Source organism: Cataglyphis hispanica, chromosome 15 (assembly GCF_021464435.1).
Source record: "Cataglyphis hispanica isolate Lineage 1 chromosome 15, ULB_Chis1_1.0, whole genome shotgun sequence".
Lineage (NCBI taxonomy): Eukaryota > Metazoa > Arthropoda > Insecta > Hymenoptera > Formicidae > Cataglyphis > Cataglyphis hispanica.
In genome coordinates, this window is record NC_065968.1 from 3,620,408 (window position 1) to 3,640,050 (window position 19,643).

The 19,643-nt window shown below is 34.0% G+C and overlaps 1 protein-coding gene across 2 annotated transcripts in view; it reads right to left on the minus strand.

The window, feature by feature from the left end:
• Window positions 1–19,643, minus strand: part of LOC126854930 (1-phosphatidylinositol 4,5-bisphosphate phosphodiesterase epsilon-1-like) — a 116,543-nt gene that overhangs the window by 22,703 nt on the left and 74,197 nt on the right. For both annotated transcript variants that reach the window (XM_050602114.1, XM_050602112.1), the window contains 4 exons: window positions 11,176–11,477; window positions 7,526–7,854; window positions 6,333–6,478; window positions 732–927 (listed from right to left, as the gene is read on the minus strand). In XM_050602114.1, coding sequence (XP_050458071.1) covers window positions 732–927; window positions 6,333–6,355 — 219 coding nt within the window. In that variant the 5' untranslated portion in view covers window positions 6,356–6,478; window positions 7,526–7,854; window positions 11,176–11,477. The remainder of the gene's footprint in view (window positions 1–731; window positions 928–6,332; window positions 6,479–7,525; window positions 7,855–11,175; window positions 11,478–19,643) is intronic.

Sequence of the window (19,643 nt, forward strand, 5' to 3'; positions counted from 1 at the left end):
TTCTATCTTTCCGAATTAAAATTTCGCAAACTTTAGATATGCGGGTGTTTTTAAGTTCTGTCATAAATTTTCTTATTTTGCCCTGATTCCTTATCAGTTCCTTTTCTTCAGATGAATTCACCACAACAAAGTTCTTGCTATCTTTTGACGTAATATATAGTAGCGACGGGACGGAGTAAATTTGCCGTATCGTTGACCGTCTCGAGTTTCTCGGCTTTGCAATCTTGCTTGTGATGCACTCGAGAAGATACGTCGAATTTTATCAGTGAATTGTTCTGGCCGGTTGCCAAAATTCTTCTGCGAAAGTGTTCCATTACAGTCCCCTCGATTTAGCACTATTCCTTTTTTTTCCTCGCATCTCGTGTCCCACTCGCTCGATACAATTCGATGAAAGACTAAACTAAGCTAGGTTGCATCACATCGAAATAATTAATCTTCTGCTCGATGAGTGCAAATCTTGTTTGCCGAATCATCTTGCGTTGACGTGATCTTCATCGGTAGATAGATAGCAGGCAAAATTACTCAATAAATTATTCAGCGTTTAAAAAATATAATAATACGGAGACTGTAATGTGTAGGAATTTAACAGTGTGCTTACGCGAACAGATTTAAATGATGTGGATCTATTTAAGGGTAACGTAGAACATCTACTCGTGCAAGTGTCTTCCTTTTTTACATTCAAAGTACGTGATGGAATAAAAACACGAGGTAGTCTTTGTATAAGAATTTACCTTTGTTTCGCATGCAATAACTGCCCGTAGCTCGCGCAGGAAGGCTCCGAAGAATGGCACCACAGGACATTCCGGCATCGCGAGAGCGCGAGCGAGTGCATGCTCATATTCGGAAGACAGAAGGGCGGAGGAGAGATATTCCATAACCGGTATAGGCTCGTTCACGCTATGCCAAAACGGCTTTAGCTTGTTGGATCTGAAACACAGACAGCACGATCGTTTGTGATTAGACGAGAGGCATTTCATCAAACATATAATTACAAGAGTAAATCGCTGACAATAAAAATTTCTTTTGCGTAATTTTCCCTTAAGTAATTATAATGCAACGCTGTACATATAATTATATATATATATATATATATATATACAATTTCAAATATAATACATATCTTTTCATAAATAAATTTAGAGCGATTATTTTAATTGCGAAACACGTAAACTATTTAGCGAATAAATCATTGGTCAAGAGATTAGCGGATATACTTATAAATGAGAGATTTAATACTTTAACTAAGTAGTACTTAATTAAAATAACACACGTTAATTCCTACCTAATACTTCAATCTTATACACCGACATTATGCAGAGGTTTACCCTTCGCAGAATTACTGAGCTTAATTTCAGCTAAGGTAAATTTCAGAAACAGTTAATGCGACGCTAAAAGCATTAATATTAGGTGAACACTAAATTAATTTGGAAGGAAAAATTGGAATAAAATAGATTTTTTTTTTCTGTTCAGAAAATATAAAACTTTTTCTTTGACACTGATAATAAATAATTCATATTATAAGTTCGAAATATAATTAATAATGTTTATTACTATATATATATATATATATTTTATTTTATGTTTTATTAAAACGAGAATTAAAGTTCCAAAAATTCATTTTTTTTATAGAAGAAATAATTTTCTAGTGAGAAATTTTATTACTTAAATCTCCATGTATATGATAGTTTAAATCAATATTTCAGAAGCGGCGAAATTATTGAGAAAATGTTCAATTGTCAACTGCAGCTTAGCACATCGTAAATTCACAGCGAAATATAATAATGACAATTTACATTTGCGTATACGATTCAAAATTAAACCGGCTCGATGGTTGCTCCGATATCCGGAAGAAACAACATGTCGCGCTCAATGCAAACAGTTTCCTCCGTTTCGCGTACAAACGGTCGCTGAAAATCGATATACGTTTATTATTATAGCGTTAATTATCTTCTCTCTTTAAGCGTTCTCCATAGCGTGCGGGCTAGTTAGCTCCGGTTGAAAATGTTTCCGAGTATAGGACAGTTAGCCGGGGTGTGCAACGATCGTTCTAAAACGATACTCGCGCACGAAACTTTTATCTTCTCATTTGCAGGACGAGCACAGGGCTATGTAGCTTTACAAGGGTCCCGAGTAATAAAAAGTACGTTATTTCCGCGCCGCTTTTTTCCCGATGGTAACAAACGTAAAGGTTTTCCACTATGCCACTTAAAGTAAAATTCGTTCGTTTCGTAGAGAGCGCGTATAAAAGACGCGGCGACATTTAATGACGACGACGTAGAGAGCATCGTTATCCGTGAAAGGGACGAAAGCGATGACCGAATGGCGGTCGTAAACCGGCGCGGATAAAACATCCGTTCCTCTCTCATCCTCTTAAAAATTTCTATTCATCAGTGATATTACGCTCATTGATGCAATTTCCTTCGCAGCTTCCGAGTCGTCGATCGAACGAATGATAGTTATTACGGTATTTCGGTTAGGGTCAGTAATGCTGCCGATATCGATGCATAGTATATTTTATTACAATTGTATATTACCGGGGAAAAAAGTCGGTTAAAAATTTATCAACGGCTTGAGGAAGTCAATCTCTCTTTAATTCTTCGAGTGGAAATGTAGTTCGATCCTCCTTCCTTTCTACTTCGCATTTTCTTCCCTCTGTGAAAATAAATTTCTCAGATATTCACAACGCAGAGACGTTTCCTTCATTTATATTTGCACGTGGAACACCGGGATCAGAATTTCCAAGCATATTTTTTTGTACAGTTTTGGAATTGGCAAGAAACTCTTTAATAAAGTATCCTGCTTTAGATGTTTATAAAAAGCTCGTTTCTTGTACGAGAGTTTCTTTGAATATATATATATATATTTTTTTTTTTTCTTTCATGTAAACACGAATAACAATGTTAAATCAATATTAAATCCGTGTCGATTATTTTCTGGGCAGATAGACACACGTATTTTTGATAGCGTACTTTTATACATCACATATATATTGCGGTCATGAGTGTTGAAATGAAATTGTAAATAATAAAAACGCGAAATGCAATCTCTTTAGAAAAGTTTCATTCGCAAATGAATTTGCGAGCAAAACTTCAATAAAAATCGCGCTTTGACGTTTAGACACGATAGCATAAAATACGACGATTAATCAAATTTCTCCAGTGAAGAACGCTTTTTAAAACAGCGATACGTTTTCAAAAACTTCGCGCCAGTTGTTCATCGAAACTCTAAAAGTTCAGCATGCGGATATCGCTTTGTATTTTTTTTTTTTCAGCACTTCCTTTACGCCGGGCGAGAATTAATTGTTAAACGGATAGGAGAACGATTTTACGGTCGAGTGCGCGAGTTGCTTGCACTCGTTGATCTCTAGAAAATTAATGACACACATTCATTACTCGAATTTACTTCTCAACAAGAGGGGATTATCCCATCCTCCTCACGAGGCATCGGATTGAAAGAGGTCGCAGTTTCGAAAGAACTCCCTCGCGAAATAATGCGATTACGTCGTTCAATCGTTTCGGGACATGAGCAGAGCAACGAGTCGAGAAATATTTGTAGAGTAAACTGTATATATCGTAGTATTCGAGAAAATTACGGAATGCTCTCAATATAAAAGAAGCGAAAATTATTACGATAAATCATTTGTCGCTTTGCGACAAAATCTTATGAAGAAAAATATGTGGCATAAAATAATACTTTAAATTTCTATACTCTCTAACAGTAATTTGTTTAAAAAAGATGTACACACATTCTTGGTAAATATTTTTACAATACATTGAATACAATTATCGATAAACCGATCGTGTAAAAAGATTATTGACGTATTTATATCTTGCTTTTTATGTTGTAATATATATTTCAATTTATATTGTTTAGTTTTTTTTTTAGAATTTCTTTTTCGCATACTTCTTGAGTCAATTTTTTAATTTTAATTTAAAATTATTATTTTATAACAGTTTAATAATTTGTGGCCAATAATATAAATTAATAGAGAGCAATCTAATAAATACTTGTGAATATAAATTTTTATTTCGCGTTTTGAGTTAAGGATTAGAAATTTTTTTGGCAACTTTCTTGTAATTAGATATTACATGTATAAATAAATAATTATTAATAATAATTAGCATTTTTGTTTCAAAGCATTTTATTTAAAAAAACGACACCGTCTTGCTCTTTATAGTTTCTAATCTCTAGCTAAAACACGAAATAAAAATTTATATCCACAGTTATTTATTAGATTGCTCCTTATTAGTTTATATTATTGGCCACAAATTATTAAACCGTTATAGAAAAAATAATTTTAAATTAAAATTAAAAAGCATCTACGATTAGCAGGTGATATATTTCTTGTTTTATGGTTTAATAATGATGCACTTACTCTGATAAAGTATGTAAAACGTACGAGATAGCTTAGGGAAGTATGAGAACAGCCGGGAGCAAATCGCATAACATTTATGTGCCAGCCTGGAGTAAAGGGAGTCTAGTATAAGTATTTCAATCAAGCTGCGAACATTCTCTGGTTTCTCGCTTGAAATCCAAGCTCCGTTGAAATATGTATATGCGAATTGTATAGTAATTATCGCTCTCCAGTCACGTTACATAATTCACGTAACGTTATGTAATGATGTTAATCCTTCGATAAAAATATGAATCGAGAGCGTTAACATATTTAAGAATATTTAAATAAGGCGATGAAAATATTTAAATATTTAAATAATTTATTTAAATATTTAAATAAATAAAAAATCTGAAAATAATAATAATAAAACGTATATAAAAAAGATAGTTAAAATTGATGCAATTTCGGCGATCTCGGATTTCGACGAAATACGATAAATGAAGCAAGCTACATTTATTGATTTTAATTTCCAAGCGAGAAATAATATATCCGATATCGGGCGGCAAGAGAGACGCGATGCTCAAAATATCGGAATTTTACGAAGATAGAGCGTCTAGGGAGAGCAATTAGAACAAGTATGTCTCAGTGTTCATAAGCCAAGTCTGCTAAATCGAGCCGTTCCAAGGGTCACTTGACCCTAATGATTATCATTTTATGAGCTGGATGCAGCTTCCTAAGAAATCTGCAGCCAGGAATAGTATAACTGTTACGATCGGCTGAAAGCCTGAGTGGACAAAAGTATCTTTGATCGCTCGTTCGTCACAAATTTCAGATACATGGCTGCAAAAATATCAAAGATTCTAAAGTATCGTTATTTTCCAGAGATTTAAAGCTCTGTCGGGATTCGATCTCGTCCAATGAGGTATAAATACGAAGCGTCTATTTCAAGAGAACGATACTTGTTGAATAATCTTTGATTTGCTTACCGGAAAGATCGGAATATTTTTTGGATCGCTGCTCGCGCTGCGTTAGTACGAACTTCATCCCGCAAAGAAATTCACTTGTAATCGTATCGAGCACAGTTTGATCCGATTTCTGGAGATGACGCGTTAAGTTTTTATCGATCAAAGTTCGAGATTCAACATTATACTTGGTTATATAACAACTGAGAAACTTGCCGTCTCGAAACTGCTCTCTGTTTTACTTAATAACACATATCTTTAAAAAAAGACATATCTTTTTTACGTCTTTAAATGAACGTCACAAATGAATTTTTTTTTTTTTACTAAAACGCGAATATATCTAAAGACATTGCATTGCGATGAAAATATATTCCGTTTGAATTTTCTTTTACACATAAATCTTTAGATAACGAGATGAAAATTTCAGATTTTCTATTTATTAAAATCGAGGACGATTAGCTAGGTTAAATATTACGTTAAAATTTTATACGCGGTGCGTTTATTAATCAAAATTTTTTTTGCGAAAACATGCATGAATTTGATATATTTATAATATCCGAATATAAATTTTTCGATATAAATTTCTTTAACAATTCTCTCCGGTAATCCCATGCATGTTAATTCAATAAATTAGCCGATTGCAATGTGACACCGCATAATTATAGTTACGCGTATACACGCGCGGCAACGCGGAGCTAAGTCTTTAATCCGATCAAAACTCGGGAGGGTGACGGGACGCGTGTTGCGGTCGCCTTTCGTGATGATCTATCGGCGCTGACAGCAACTTTGTCCTTGCGGTTAGATACTTACGCAAGGATGAAGATGGATGGACTTCCGTAATGCGGCGCGAGAACAAGAAATTGTATTACGACTTTCGTACTTAGCCGAAGGCGCACACAAGGCTAGGCTTATATGGGATCGTAATAAAGTGAATATTGCGGGTAGTAGGAGATGACCGTTCAAAGATTGATCTTTTAATCCAGCGGGATTTAACGCCGACATTCGCCCTAATAGCAGACCTTACAGATACTTACTTCAGACCGGCGATTATCTCCATGGCTGAATTAAAGTTTCCGGTATTCCAACAGGTTAACGCAACGCGTAGAAGACAAGACAGCACCGCTTGTCGCTCTTCTATCGTAGCACCGCTGGTGATCGCGTGAGTGACCCATGAGCTTACCTGATTAACAAACGTGCAATTAAAGATTATCTCATCTGCCAGTGATCATATATTTATACCATCATTACTTTCGACGTAATAATTACAACTTGATGTCATTGAACTGAATATTGCACGTCTGCAAATTTTTGACAGCCTGCATTTATGTAATTTAATAAATGAATAATTCACTCTCTTTCTGTAGATTTTTTTTTTCTATGAAATGTGTTAAATAACACGTGCGAGTCGTTCTGTTAAAATTGGTTACAGGTTTAAATATAGAAATTTAGAGCTTCGCAAAACTTGCATTCAATTATCATTTCAGTGGCATTACAATGATACGGGACATAAATCGTTGCGAATAATGACAATGATCAAAATATTAAAAAATTGATTAGTCTATCAGCTTGATTTTTTTATTGAATTTTATTCGAATTTCATAAAATCAAATAAAAATTATTGTTTCTGCGAGAAAGTCGGGGAACATTACAGCTTTCGGCGAAGTATGTCATTCAGAATTTTCCATCGCGCCTCTCTCTATCCACGAGGCTTTTGTGCGGAGTGATAAAGAGAATTTAGACATGGAAAGAAAAGGAATGGAGAACCCGACGTTTTCAACCTTGGACGAGAATTTAGAATGGGAAAGGGGCAGATGGGAGGGTGGGTAAGCGAGGTCAGGTGATATCGTGTGCGTATACGAGTGGAGTAAGTGGGTGGAAAGTGTCGGGCGAAAACGTACGGAAAGCCACTGGAGAAGTGGATACCTCATTAAAAGCGGCTGATGAGAGTTTCCGCGGGACTAAAGACCCGGAGGTTCTTAGCGCGGAGCTTTCACGATTGTGATTCGCCTTTATTACCACCCTTATAGTGCGTTACTATATATATATATTTTTTTTTTTATTTCACATCGTTATAATAATATTTCGCTTATTTTTGGGATGAATTTACGGGATGACTTTCTCCTTGCCGTCCTTTCTCACAAAGCGAGAGATTCAAGATGCAGCCAGTTAGGGCTATTAATACGGACGTAAAAGGAGAGGGAGAGAGGGAAGAGAGTGGCTAATGTACCTCATTAAAGCGATCGATGAGGGTCTGCACGGTCGAATACACTGTGGCGACAGGCCAGGAAGATTCATCCTCGGTTTGGGTCGAGCTGTTGATGGTGCTGGGGCTGCTGCGACTCGGCGACGGGGGTGGCCTGGCAGGTGGTTTCTGCAACGTGGTCTGATCCTGCGCCACGTGCCTTAGATACTCGTGCGGCGGTACCTGGTAGAACAGCTGGTACTCGCTTTCCGTCAACCTGAGCGCCACCTCCTCGGGGAAGTGCAACAGCTTGTGCAGATCCTCCAGCTCCTCAGAGCTCCGAGGCGGCTGCGGCTGCGGCCGCTTCTCCAGCTCTGAAATGTTCATTTTATCTCTGTATTATTCTCCTTTCTCTCCTCTTTTTACACCATCACGATGTAATATCGAGAAAAAGATACGAGAAGAATCAATGAAGTTTTATTGAGAATAAAATGTTATTTTTCATCATTTTTAATCTTGTTATATTGGTTATATGTTAAAATATGAATATTATAAAATATAATATGTAACTTTCGAGAAAATATTGCTTTGATGCTTCAAAGCATGGCATTAATTGTTGGCATAATTGTTGAAAGAATAGAGAATTAAACAGTTTAGTTTTAACATTTTTTTAGGAATTAATTGTGCAAGAAAAAACGAGAATATAAGAAATAATGTCAAAATTTTTAAATATAGTATAAATATAAAGAAGAGAGATATTTATAGTACAATAAATTTTTCTAAAATAATATTACCAGTCATTCTTTTATATGTGAGATATTTCACGATATTTATATTATCTCTTATCAAAAACATAATATCGAGTCATCATCATTAAAAACTTGACATACATGTCATTTGCGAAATAACTGTCGACGAGCGAAAAAAGAGACAGAGAAAGAGATCATTTATCGATCTCTTGATGCAATTATTTTTGGACAATCAATGTCGTTGAAAAATTGATAACATATTCATCTGTCCACATATTAAAGTTTTCAAGCATTTCCGAGTAAATCTAGTTTTAAATTTGATCGCTATATTTATAAAAGTTTGATAGAAATTATTTTAATATTTGGTAGAAATTTTTTTTTCTTTTTTATTCATATCACACGACGTAATTATTTTCAGTTACTTGCATCAGAATTTATGTATAAAACACGCCCTGTAATCGGATCTCGCCTAATGAACTGCGGTAATTTTCATATTCAATTACATTTAAATTTAATATTAGTGCAATATTTATTAAATTGTCAGAATTACGATATGTAAAAACGTGGGGTGAAGTTTACAGATTATTAATAATGAATATATATTTTAATGAAGATATTTTACCTAATTCCGCGACACCGTGCATCTGGAAGCTATATATAATTAGCGATTGAAGTTTCGAGCGTGCCAATTTGTGAAAGAAACACGCTCCCTTTTTGCCTATCGTTTAACATTTACCGCACAGAAAGGTCAGCTTGATGATAGTTTTTCGCCGACGCGACGCGAGCGAATGCACAAAATTCGACGCGACCGACGAATAAAAGCACTCTTTTAGGCCTCCGATGAATAATTCTGCACTGCGGGTATCAGGCTCCATCGTTGATATTCCAAAATAAAAACTCAGTTGATGATATTTTGAATTTTGGCACCCGGTACGCATGAAACGATCTAACAACTGCAAGACATAAAATATAAATGAAAAAAAAGAAAAGAAAATATTACGTCTGCGAAATCAGATTTAGATATGTAAATTATTCTTTTAAAAGAGGGAAATGTGATATTTTCTTAAGCAAATAAAATATTTTAATAAAAAGGAAAAATTTTTTTTTTTAATTATATTAATAAGAGAGACTTGAAGCATGTGTGTGTAGTTGCCAACAATTTTAAACCTGACCCAGTTATTTCACAAAACGATTAAGAATGCTGCGTCTCGTTAGAATTGCGCACTGACATAATGCATGCTTATGAGACGGCGTAGAATTATGCGAGGGCATTCATTCGCAGTGACATTCATAGAGTGCCACAGAATAATTCGAGAAATCTTGAATATTGCGAGCCTCGTACTTGCCTCCAGCAATGGAATAATATGTAAAAATGCATATTTTTATGCCGTTGTGCTGGTAGTTATTTTATTTTATTTTTTTTTTCACGAAGAATAATCATCGTTTATGCGATGTCTTGTTGAATTCTAAAATTGTTTCAGGCTATCACATGACTTTTATATTCGCACGATGTAGTACAAGAAGCGTATATTCCCGCGTTATTTTTTGAAATGTCATTCGAGCAAATAACTACATACATGTGAAAGGAAGACGGGGTTCTTTGAAAAAAAAAAAAAGAAATAAAAAATTATTGTTTGTTGTACGATGCAAGCCTCAGGCGAGGTTGCAACGGAAGTTGAAATACAAGCGGATCAAGAGGATCGATAAAACAAGAGATAGACAAATTTTGCATTCTGTTAGTTTGAATCCGCGAGCGGTTAATGTTATAGAATTATTGGAAATAAAATTTGTATCATTATTATTCGCGTATCCATCATTCTTTTTGGCCGGAAATTAAATTATTAAATATGAATTCTTTTTAGCAATATATCTGCGATATACCTCCGTAATTAAATCGCGTGAGAACGTCATGTTGCACGGCTAAGTAGTACGGTGTTTGAGCGCGACATTTCCGTCTCGTGGAATGCAATTCGTCGAATGATGCTTGAGGCGAGCATACATCTTAAATGGAGTAATTGCTGATACCGCGATACCGGCGGGCGGTGTTTCCATGAACATTGCTCTTATGCAAGTCGATTATCGCATGATGTATAGCGTGAGATGGACCGATCTGCGTGTATACACGCTCGTCCATCAACGTCTTCGTGCAAACTGGGCTCTGCTAAGGATCTTAAGACCTCGCGCAAACACACACCGAGTGTGGACAGAGTAGTCGGAGCGTGGCGTGCTTCGACGCTACGTACGCGGTCAATTGGCGAACCTTATCAGATAGTAGTGTGTACGATAATCCGATGAAGAGATTAATCAACATATCGGATCAAGAACATAAATGGCTATTGCATTATCATGTACAGATAGAACCATGTTTGCGAAGCTTTGAATTCAATCAAATCAATCTCTCTCTATTACGCGTATTATGATATTGTGGAGAAATATGATAGATAAAAAACAATTTATAATATATATTTTTTTATCAGTTATTGCCGATCTCTCTTGCCGGCAATTTTTCTATTTTTCAATTTTGATTCCGTCTATGTCAGAAATTGATCTTGACTAATAATATTCCTGTATCTTAAATATGAATTGATAGAGCGAATTGATATATAAAAATGCAATGTTTTTGAAGAAGATTTTTAGCAATCTCAGCTGCTTTTAAATTGACAGAATTTATAATCTACACAAAATTTCGTTAATCAAGATTATTTCCGAGCATATCCTGTATAGTTTACATTTATTAAAGAATAAAAAGACATAACATTTTACGCAACATATTTAATTTAGGATAATATTGAAGATTCTTATCAACAATATACATCCCGAAATGAGATGCAAGAATCGAATAAATTATCATCTCGAAGCGATCTGTCATCTTTAACGTGTACCGCATACCAATCCCTCAGCATGTGCGATAATAACGCGATAGCTTCGATCAAAAGAGCAGCTTACCTTATCAGGTGATGGTGCGGCCACGTGGGGTGGAGGAAGTGGAAGTGGCTGGGTCTGTCGCGCCGTTGAGGAAGATGAGAGAGCGGCGTAGCAACGCTGCTCCGTGAAATCGCCGAGGTCTGCCGTGGAAATTAGTCCGACGAACGGGCCGGGTAATCCCCGCGTAGTTTGGCGGTTTACATCAGGACGGCTCCATCGGTATCCGAGCCGATCGAAGCCCCCCTTTTAAGCCCTCCCTCGTCGGGCTTCTCTCTCCCTTGTCACGGCGTTGTCCTCAAATCTGGCGACGCATCGATCGTAATCTGAGAAAGAAGGAAGAAATAAAAATGAAACTCGAAGTTTTGGATTTATTATCGAAAGAGAGAGAGAGAGAGAGAGAGAGAGAGAGAGAGAGAGAGAGAGGAGAGAGAGGAAAGAGACTCTAGTGAGGGTATCGAGAGAGCGAACGATTTATGGTTGAAATTCACTCGAGCGGTCCGCGTCTCGTCTTTCTGCATGTTCTCAAGAGCGAAATCTCTTTTTTTCTTATGGAAAAAGGGCAGATTTATCACGGAGATTTTTAGGAAACGCGTCGGTCAATGAACTCGCTTGTCGGGGTTCTCGAGTTTAATATGCATCGCAGTTGGAAATACTATTGGAATAGCACACTTGGGAAACGAAAATTTCTACGAAAGAAATGTAGATAGGATTTCTATGAAATATTGCTGAGATTTTCTCTTATTCTGTTATCTCGTTACACTTGTATAATATAACTGGCAAAAAGTATTAGAGATAAAAGTCACCGAAATTTAGAAATTATTATTATTATTTATATGTACTTATTTTTTTCATACATAATACGTTTGAAGAAATCTGAGTGTTATTAAAAATAATAAGAATAATAAAAAATAATAAAATAATAAAAACAATACAAATAATAAAAATAATCACAAAAATATAGAGCGCCCTTCCTTAAGTTTCCGTTCACGAAAGCTCGAGCGAAATCTTACCGGTGAATCGGTTTGAAGGAAGTACTCCTTGTCAAAGACATATTCTTTATGTGATAAAAATATAAATTATATATAATAGAGATAGTATTAAATATTTTTTAATTATTCTTCAAAATTGATGGTTACTATAATGATTGTCTCTGATTCAAAATAGCATTTCTTTTTTCTCGTTGTTCGTTAAGCAACAAAAGATCGGCAGATCGCGTTGGAAGAAAAACGCTTTGCTCTATAGAAAACAGAGAATATCTGTCACTAAAGAAAAGTCTGAAGAACAAAAAGAGAATGAGTAGAAATGGTCCCTATTTCCCGTTAAAATAAGCTAGCTGGCTTCAAGCCTAAATTTGTATCGTGCAAAGCAATACAGATTCGCATACGCTGTTATCGAAATAAAAGTGCATTCACGACTGCCTTAATTGCAGTCGATTAATGCACGATTTGATCGATTTCGAATTTTTTGATATATATTTGACATTATATAAATAAAATAAGAATATTGTGACTTACATTAAAAACGATCTAAATAAAGGTAGATCTAAAGAGATGAAGAAATTGCATGCAATTGTTCCTCCTTCTTTTATCTCTGGATAGAAATCAAAACGTTTCACAAAGTCGCCTCAATACAAGTTTTAATTTCAGAATTGTTTCATCTGTTGATTATTCCACACGAATATCATCTTTATTTGTAGTTGTAGTTTCACACTGTAACGAGTTCATCGAAATGATGGATGATATAACTAAAGGTCGCGATGTGTACTTCAGTTTAATGGATATACTCATTTCCCGAATTCCATTCGCGAATTTCATAGACAGAGAAACAAACTTTGCGTTCCGAAAACAAAAAGAGATTATATTATTCGATCGATAAATAAGTCTCAAGCCGAGTATATATAGCGCATTCGTTATTCGTTACGGTAGCAATTAATTAGAAATTCGTCTTGCGAGTGCCCACATTCGCACTAGAAACTTCCGGCATCGCGAATTCGCCGGCACTTTGCCACTGTGTTACGTGAAACTTGGCGAAAGTGCGGACCCTCGTTAATCCATAAAGCGGCGCGGTTTCACAAGCTGCAGCTGCAAGCTGTCGCTGGCAGAATGCGCCCGCGTCTTTCACCTTTAAACTTCGATTCGACGATGGGCGATAGAGTTCTCGAGCAGTCACATTCGACGGCTTCATCTCGCAATGCTCATCCTGGTCTACATCGAGCCGATCGAGCGAAAGATCGATGTAAATTATTCGATAAGTTCGGAACGATAATACGCTTCGGAAATATAAGTGGAAAAGCTCTCTATAAGAGAGAGTGGAAAGGTGATATATATTTAGTTTGTAACTTTTCAAGCTTGATTCTCTCCCGCTGCCGATAAAATACTTCTCTCGCATTTCACGAGAAGTCTGTATAAAGCTATAATTTGCAATTATTAGCTACAATTTAACAAAAGATAATTTTCTCTTAAACTCAAGGAATAGTAATCGTTATTCGCAATTTTTATTAATGCTAAATATGATTTGGATATCCCGTCTTATAAAATTTCATCGCAGTTTTGAGAAATTTGAAGTTAAAATTGTAGAGAAAAGCTATTTTAATTTATTTTAATATAACATTGTATTATATCGGCTACTATATCATATCATATGGAAATCACATTATGGCATATAACGTATTGAAAAAATTTTTTTCTTTTAAAAATTAAATATATTGACAGAGCTTTTAATTTTTGAAAAGAATTTTTTAGAAAAATTGTAATTAATAAAACTTTTGTGATTAAATATTGGATTAATTGCAGTGCTTAATCTCTTCACAATTCTTTTGAAAATTCCAGTAGAATATATCAATTTTTAACGAACATAATAAAAATTTTGTTAAATGTAGATAACATGTTAAATTACCTTAAGATTAATTGATGACTTTTTTTTTTTACAATTTTAATGTGAAATCGTAACTAATTATTTTCCAAATCAAATTTATATTGAAGCTTAAAATTATTTATAATAATTTATTTCTTTTTTGTTATTGTTTATTTACAATTGCATATTTAACTCTCGCACGTTGTTCTCTCAAATGGCGTAGTACGTATTACTATAGAAAGTTATACACTTCGTAGCAGTGAAGAGATCGTGCACAGCAACGCTATTATTCGTGAGGAGTTGGCTCTTTGGAAACTCAGCGCATGGCAAGGAATACTTTATTAGCTGCGTTTAATGATCGACAATGGATGCGCTCGAGTCGCAGGCTGAGGTAAAGTTCGACTGCCGATTTCGTTATCGAGAACAGTTTCTTAGATCAATTTGGTCGAATGAATCACGGAGATTGTACATTGATTCGACTAGGTAGCAATGTTCTATTACGCTTATAGCGTAGCGTAATGAATAATGTCTACCACTAGTTTCGCGAAATTTTTTTATCGAGGATGTTTAGTCGCGTATAAATCTCATAGCTGAGACACAATTATCAAAATAACGATCTCTTATGAAATAATTGGGGAAATTGTAAAATTCGAGAAAAATGAGAAAATATCTGAAAAAAGTCTATAATGCGTTTCAATTATTTCGTGATAATTATTATTATTATTAAATTATTAAGACATGCTTATAGAATTATTTTTTTACAGCAATCTACTTAATAATTATTTATCTTCCACTGTTTTTGAAAAACAATATGATAATAGCTAATTTTAGTTAGTCTTAAATCAGAGCGAAAAAAATTAACAAATTTTGCTAATTAACATAACTAGAAAAGATTAGAGAATTTTTAGATTATATTTGTTTAACAATCTTGTTTTAAATATAAGTATTAAAAAATTAATAAGTTTCTCATATAGATGCAATTTTGTTATCAATCTGTTCGATAAATTTATATAGAAATTTATTTCTCTATTTAGTGCAGCTACGCGCGTCTGTATTTTCTTATAATTTTCAAAATATTTATTTCTCTTTGTTATATGTAATTACGATTGCAAATGTAAAACATTGAACAATGAAATGTTATTTTAAAATGCATCACAATTTAATGATTTACAGTTTCTGTTGTTGCACCTGTGATATATATATATGGAAAAGCGGTAAGCTTGCGTGGGAATAATTCACTTTCCACGCGCATATGCGGGCTATGTATTTTATTTCTGCAACGATATAAAAAAAAGAGAGATACTCGGAACACACTTAAAATATATTATTGTAACATTTAACAGCGTTGGGGGTAAAAGTTCAGGCACGATAGAACGTAGGCTGTAACACATTTTAATGTGTGCTATATTTGACAGTCTATTCGTCTTTCCTTTCTCAATCTATTAGGCAAAATTACAGTCACTATTAAACCATAATATTTTTAATCAAATTACATTTTTGCGATTAATATACGAAATATTCTGCATATATATAATCACAAAATCAAACTTAATTCAACAAAGGAAATTTGATTCTTCGGTTAATTTGCGTGAAATTCCTTTTTCCTAAAATTTTGATTTAAAATTGGAGTTAAATGTAAATATATATTAAAATGTAAAATATCACAAAGATTATTATCCCCATATTAACTGAAGAATCAGGTTTGCTTTGTTTAATTAAGTTTGATTTTTCGAAATCTTTTACTTTTTTCTATTAATGTAAAAAATAACTATAACTTAACATCTGACATTTCTATTCAATTTGAATTTTACTCTGAAAACAAATTAAGAATATATATATATTATATATAGAATATTTTTTTATAAAAATGATTACAATAAATAATAAATAATACTAAAGGTATAAATAAAGAAAATTGGTAAAAAAAAAAAAGAAACAATTACATCGATGTTACGGGTATCGAAATATTTTAAAACATAAGTCCAACGCGCCAAAATAAAATTTCTGTGAATTTTAATTAAAGAATGGTAATTTTGGGGGCACCGGTGACATATGCGTGTGCGCGAAAATTCGTTATTTTGTACGGAGAGGCGGGGATAAAATTTACAGCAGCTTGCTTAAGCTCGTTTCGCGCTAGAAGAAGTTTATCTCGTTTGCGTTGGGCGTTGTACATCGTTCTATTTTTCTGCGTCAGATTTTATGAAACCGCGTTACGAACGAAAGTTCAGGCGAACCTGAAGAACGTTCAGAAACTTTCGAGCTTTATTAGACTTGGGCGGTAGCACTCGTATTGTTATTAGGGCGAACTTTTCGTGAGTAATTAGAATGTTATTTTTGCGACAGCTCGATATTTTCCCATTTTTTTTTTTTTGCACGAACGAACATACTATATTCGGACATTATATACTTGTAGGATTCAATTAGTACAATTATTATGTTTGCAATATTATTGAGAAATAGGATACATTTTAAATTTTATGTGCATTTGTGTGTTGAGACTTTATAATATTGCAAAAATTTAATTATTATATTTGAAAATAAAATTTAGTGAAATTCAAAATAAGAGTTTAGAGTAAAATTTATCATTACATCTCTCATTTCCTTCCCATTTTCTTCACTCAGAAGTCACTTTTTTAATGAAGAAACGATTTCTTGTGATTGTCGACGACGTTTTAAAAACATTGTTGCGGCTTGTTTCAAGCATTTGTTACTTTGCATAAAATATATCGCGTTGCTAGAGTCACTCTCTTCACGCTTGCCAGAAATGAAAGCTCTTATAAAATCGCGGTTGAATCTCATCAGAGTGCTTTTTTCCTCCACTTATGAGAAAATGTTCGATGCATTGACGTGGAAGTAAAGGCGAGAAAAATATTCACTGAGAAAATAGTCGTGTTGTTTGTACAAAGTTGGTTTCATTCAACTATTACAACGTCATTCCATTGTCGTTAAGTTGATTTTCGACGATGGATAGTTCTTGTAGCCGAAAAGATAACTTTTGCCATTTACAAGTTTTTTTTTTAAAGAAGATTAGTTTATCTTAAAAATTTAACAAGAACATATTATGCGATTATAAATTTCGGGGAAAGTTAAATATTTGTCGTGATTCGTCTTTATCTAATATCTTTATTAGAGAGATTCATCTCTAGATTCTTGGAGTATATATATGAAAAATGTTTTTTTATAGGAAAAAAACACTCTTCCATGTTTTTCAAAAAAAATACAACGATAAAAATAAAAAAATATTTTTTTATTTGGGATTGGACGGACAGCGAAGAAAAAACACATTTTGGAATGAAGTAAATAAATCAGAATGAATCTTTGAGAATTTTAACAAATGAGCAGCGTGTTATTTATTACTAATCGGAAAATTATGTGTTTGCTAGAAAGAATCTTAATCAACTTTGATCCGTTCTGTTTAAATTACACTGCGATTGCATTATACGATGGTATTGTCTTCGACAAAGGATAAAATATTATTGTTTCGTTACAAATGAGCTATAAATGACATAAATATTTTCATGCATACTAAATGAAGTACGAGACATTAGAACTTTTAATTTTTAAAAAATTTATAAAAAAATAACAGAATTATTTTCTTAGGAATAAAATAAAGTTCTATAACTTTGTGTGTGTAGTAATATATCTGCAATTCCTTTGAAAAAATGACAGAGAGACAAAAGGATCGAATCAATAACAAGCGCGCGAAGAAAAATCATGGGAATAACGTATTTCGATAAGCAATATTTCAATCAGAAAGGCGATTGATCGAACGTGGACGTATATCGTATAACGTGAACGTGTATGGCATTATTCCTTTTTTTTTTACGTATCATCCGGCTAACCCTTCTATCAGATTTATTATTCGTACAATATATATAGCGAACTGGCATTCTTTATCGATTATAGTCAATAAAACATTTCTGAGCGGGATGCTAAGCACGATAATAAATAATGAGCTTAATTAAAATTAAATGTAGCTATCAATTTTGTGGACAACAAAATTTACTATCTCATTCGATCTGTATATTTTATCGCAAAGAGTGAGCGGCAAGCGGTTATTGTTTTCTGCGATATGATATTCGTTGCTTGTAACATGTGTGCCTTATTATTGCCGTTGAAGATAATAGAAGCCATTCTAATGTATAGATAGCTGTTTGCGCTTGCATATTTCATTACGTTATTACAAAGCCAGGTGGCTCTCGGGGAAAATCATTATTCATTCGTTCTTTTGTGTCGGTATTATACAGACAAATCAAGAAAAACGTTGGACAAATTATAAAAAGATAACAATAGGGATTATTAATAGTAATGAGATGGAAAAAATTATTAACAAATATTTTGAATTGCAAATCTAAAATTCACAAAAAAATGTCAAAGAGACTGCGAGCAGATGATTAACTGTTTTGCGTGAAAAGGTGTTGTAACTTTAATTATCATAAAAGCTGCGTGTGTTTTTTTTTTAAACAGATTTTTTTCATAAAGATGTTAAAATTGATTTAAATCTATGAATCTAAATAATTGCTCTGCAAATAATTTTTGAAAATGTTCGTATTGTTTGCACAAACAATGTACAGATGGATATACGTCGGCAACGATCGATCGATCCGTGTGTACATGAATAGATATTCACCGACTTTTACGATATTTATATATATTTTAATTTAAATTTAAAATTGTTCAAATAGAATTAAAGATTCAAAAATTATATAAAGCAACTTGTAAAAACAAGACTATTCTATAAACATTTTAAACGGAAGTAAGGCACATAGAGAGGACAGATTCAATCGAGTATATTAATGTATAGATGAAAAAAAAAAAAAAAAAAAAAATAATAATTTTAGAGTAAAGAAACTTCGGCAATTTTCAGAAAATTAATTTAACGAGCTGACTTATGCTCTTAAATAAATTCACGACTGTTTGTTCTGGCGGCCTGAAGAAAAATCGCGAGAAATGCGCGCGCGTCTTTGACTACGCGAGGGGTCCAATTGGCTGCAGTTTGACACAGGGGATGAGGAAGGAGGAGAATAGGGTAGGAGGAAGAATGTGGAGGTGTAATATGTGGGGCGGTCGATAGAATAGCGACTATACGTGCCGCTGATACCAGGGGGGTTCGTGTATCCGGTATGCTTAAGCGTACACGCAACGGTACGCCTCGAAAAAGGGAAGGTTGGAAAAAAAAAAGAGCGGAGTACAAAATGCGTTTTTAACGCACGAATGGTGCTTGCTCTACTTACGCGATCGATGCATTCGTGAAAGACCTGAATCTTGCCTAAATCCTCTAGAAACTGCGCTCTCTCTCTCGCGGATGATATAAAGCGCGAACTCCGCTCCGCCCGATTTTTTTCCTCGCGAGTTTGTTCTCAAGAGTTCGTGCGCACGAGAAAAATTGTACTTTAAGAAAGTTTAAATTCTTGGAGGATGAGAAGGGGGATTTATAATTTCGCCAAATCTCGTAGATACAAGACTGACCACACTTTCTTCTCCGCAACAGTCAATGTGAAAAACAAATATCTTGTTCCTAAAGTTTCATATCGCTACAGAGAAGATAGAATAAGTATGTCAAATGTACAGTGCTTTGTTCCCGTTTTATTTACACTTACTCGCGAAATTAATAAATGACGAAACAATTATAGGGA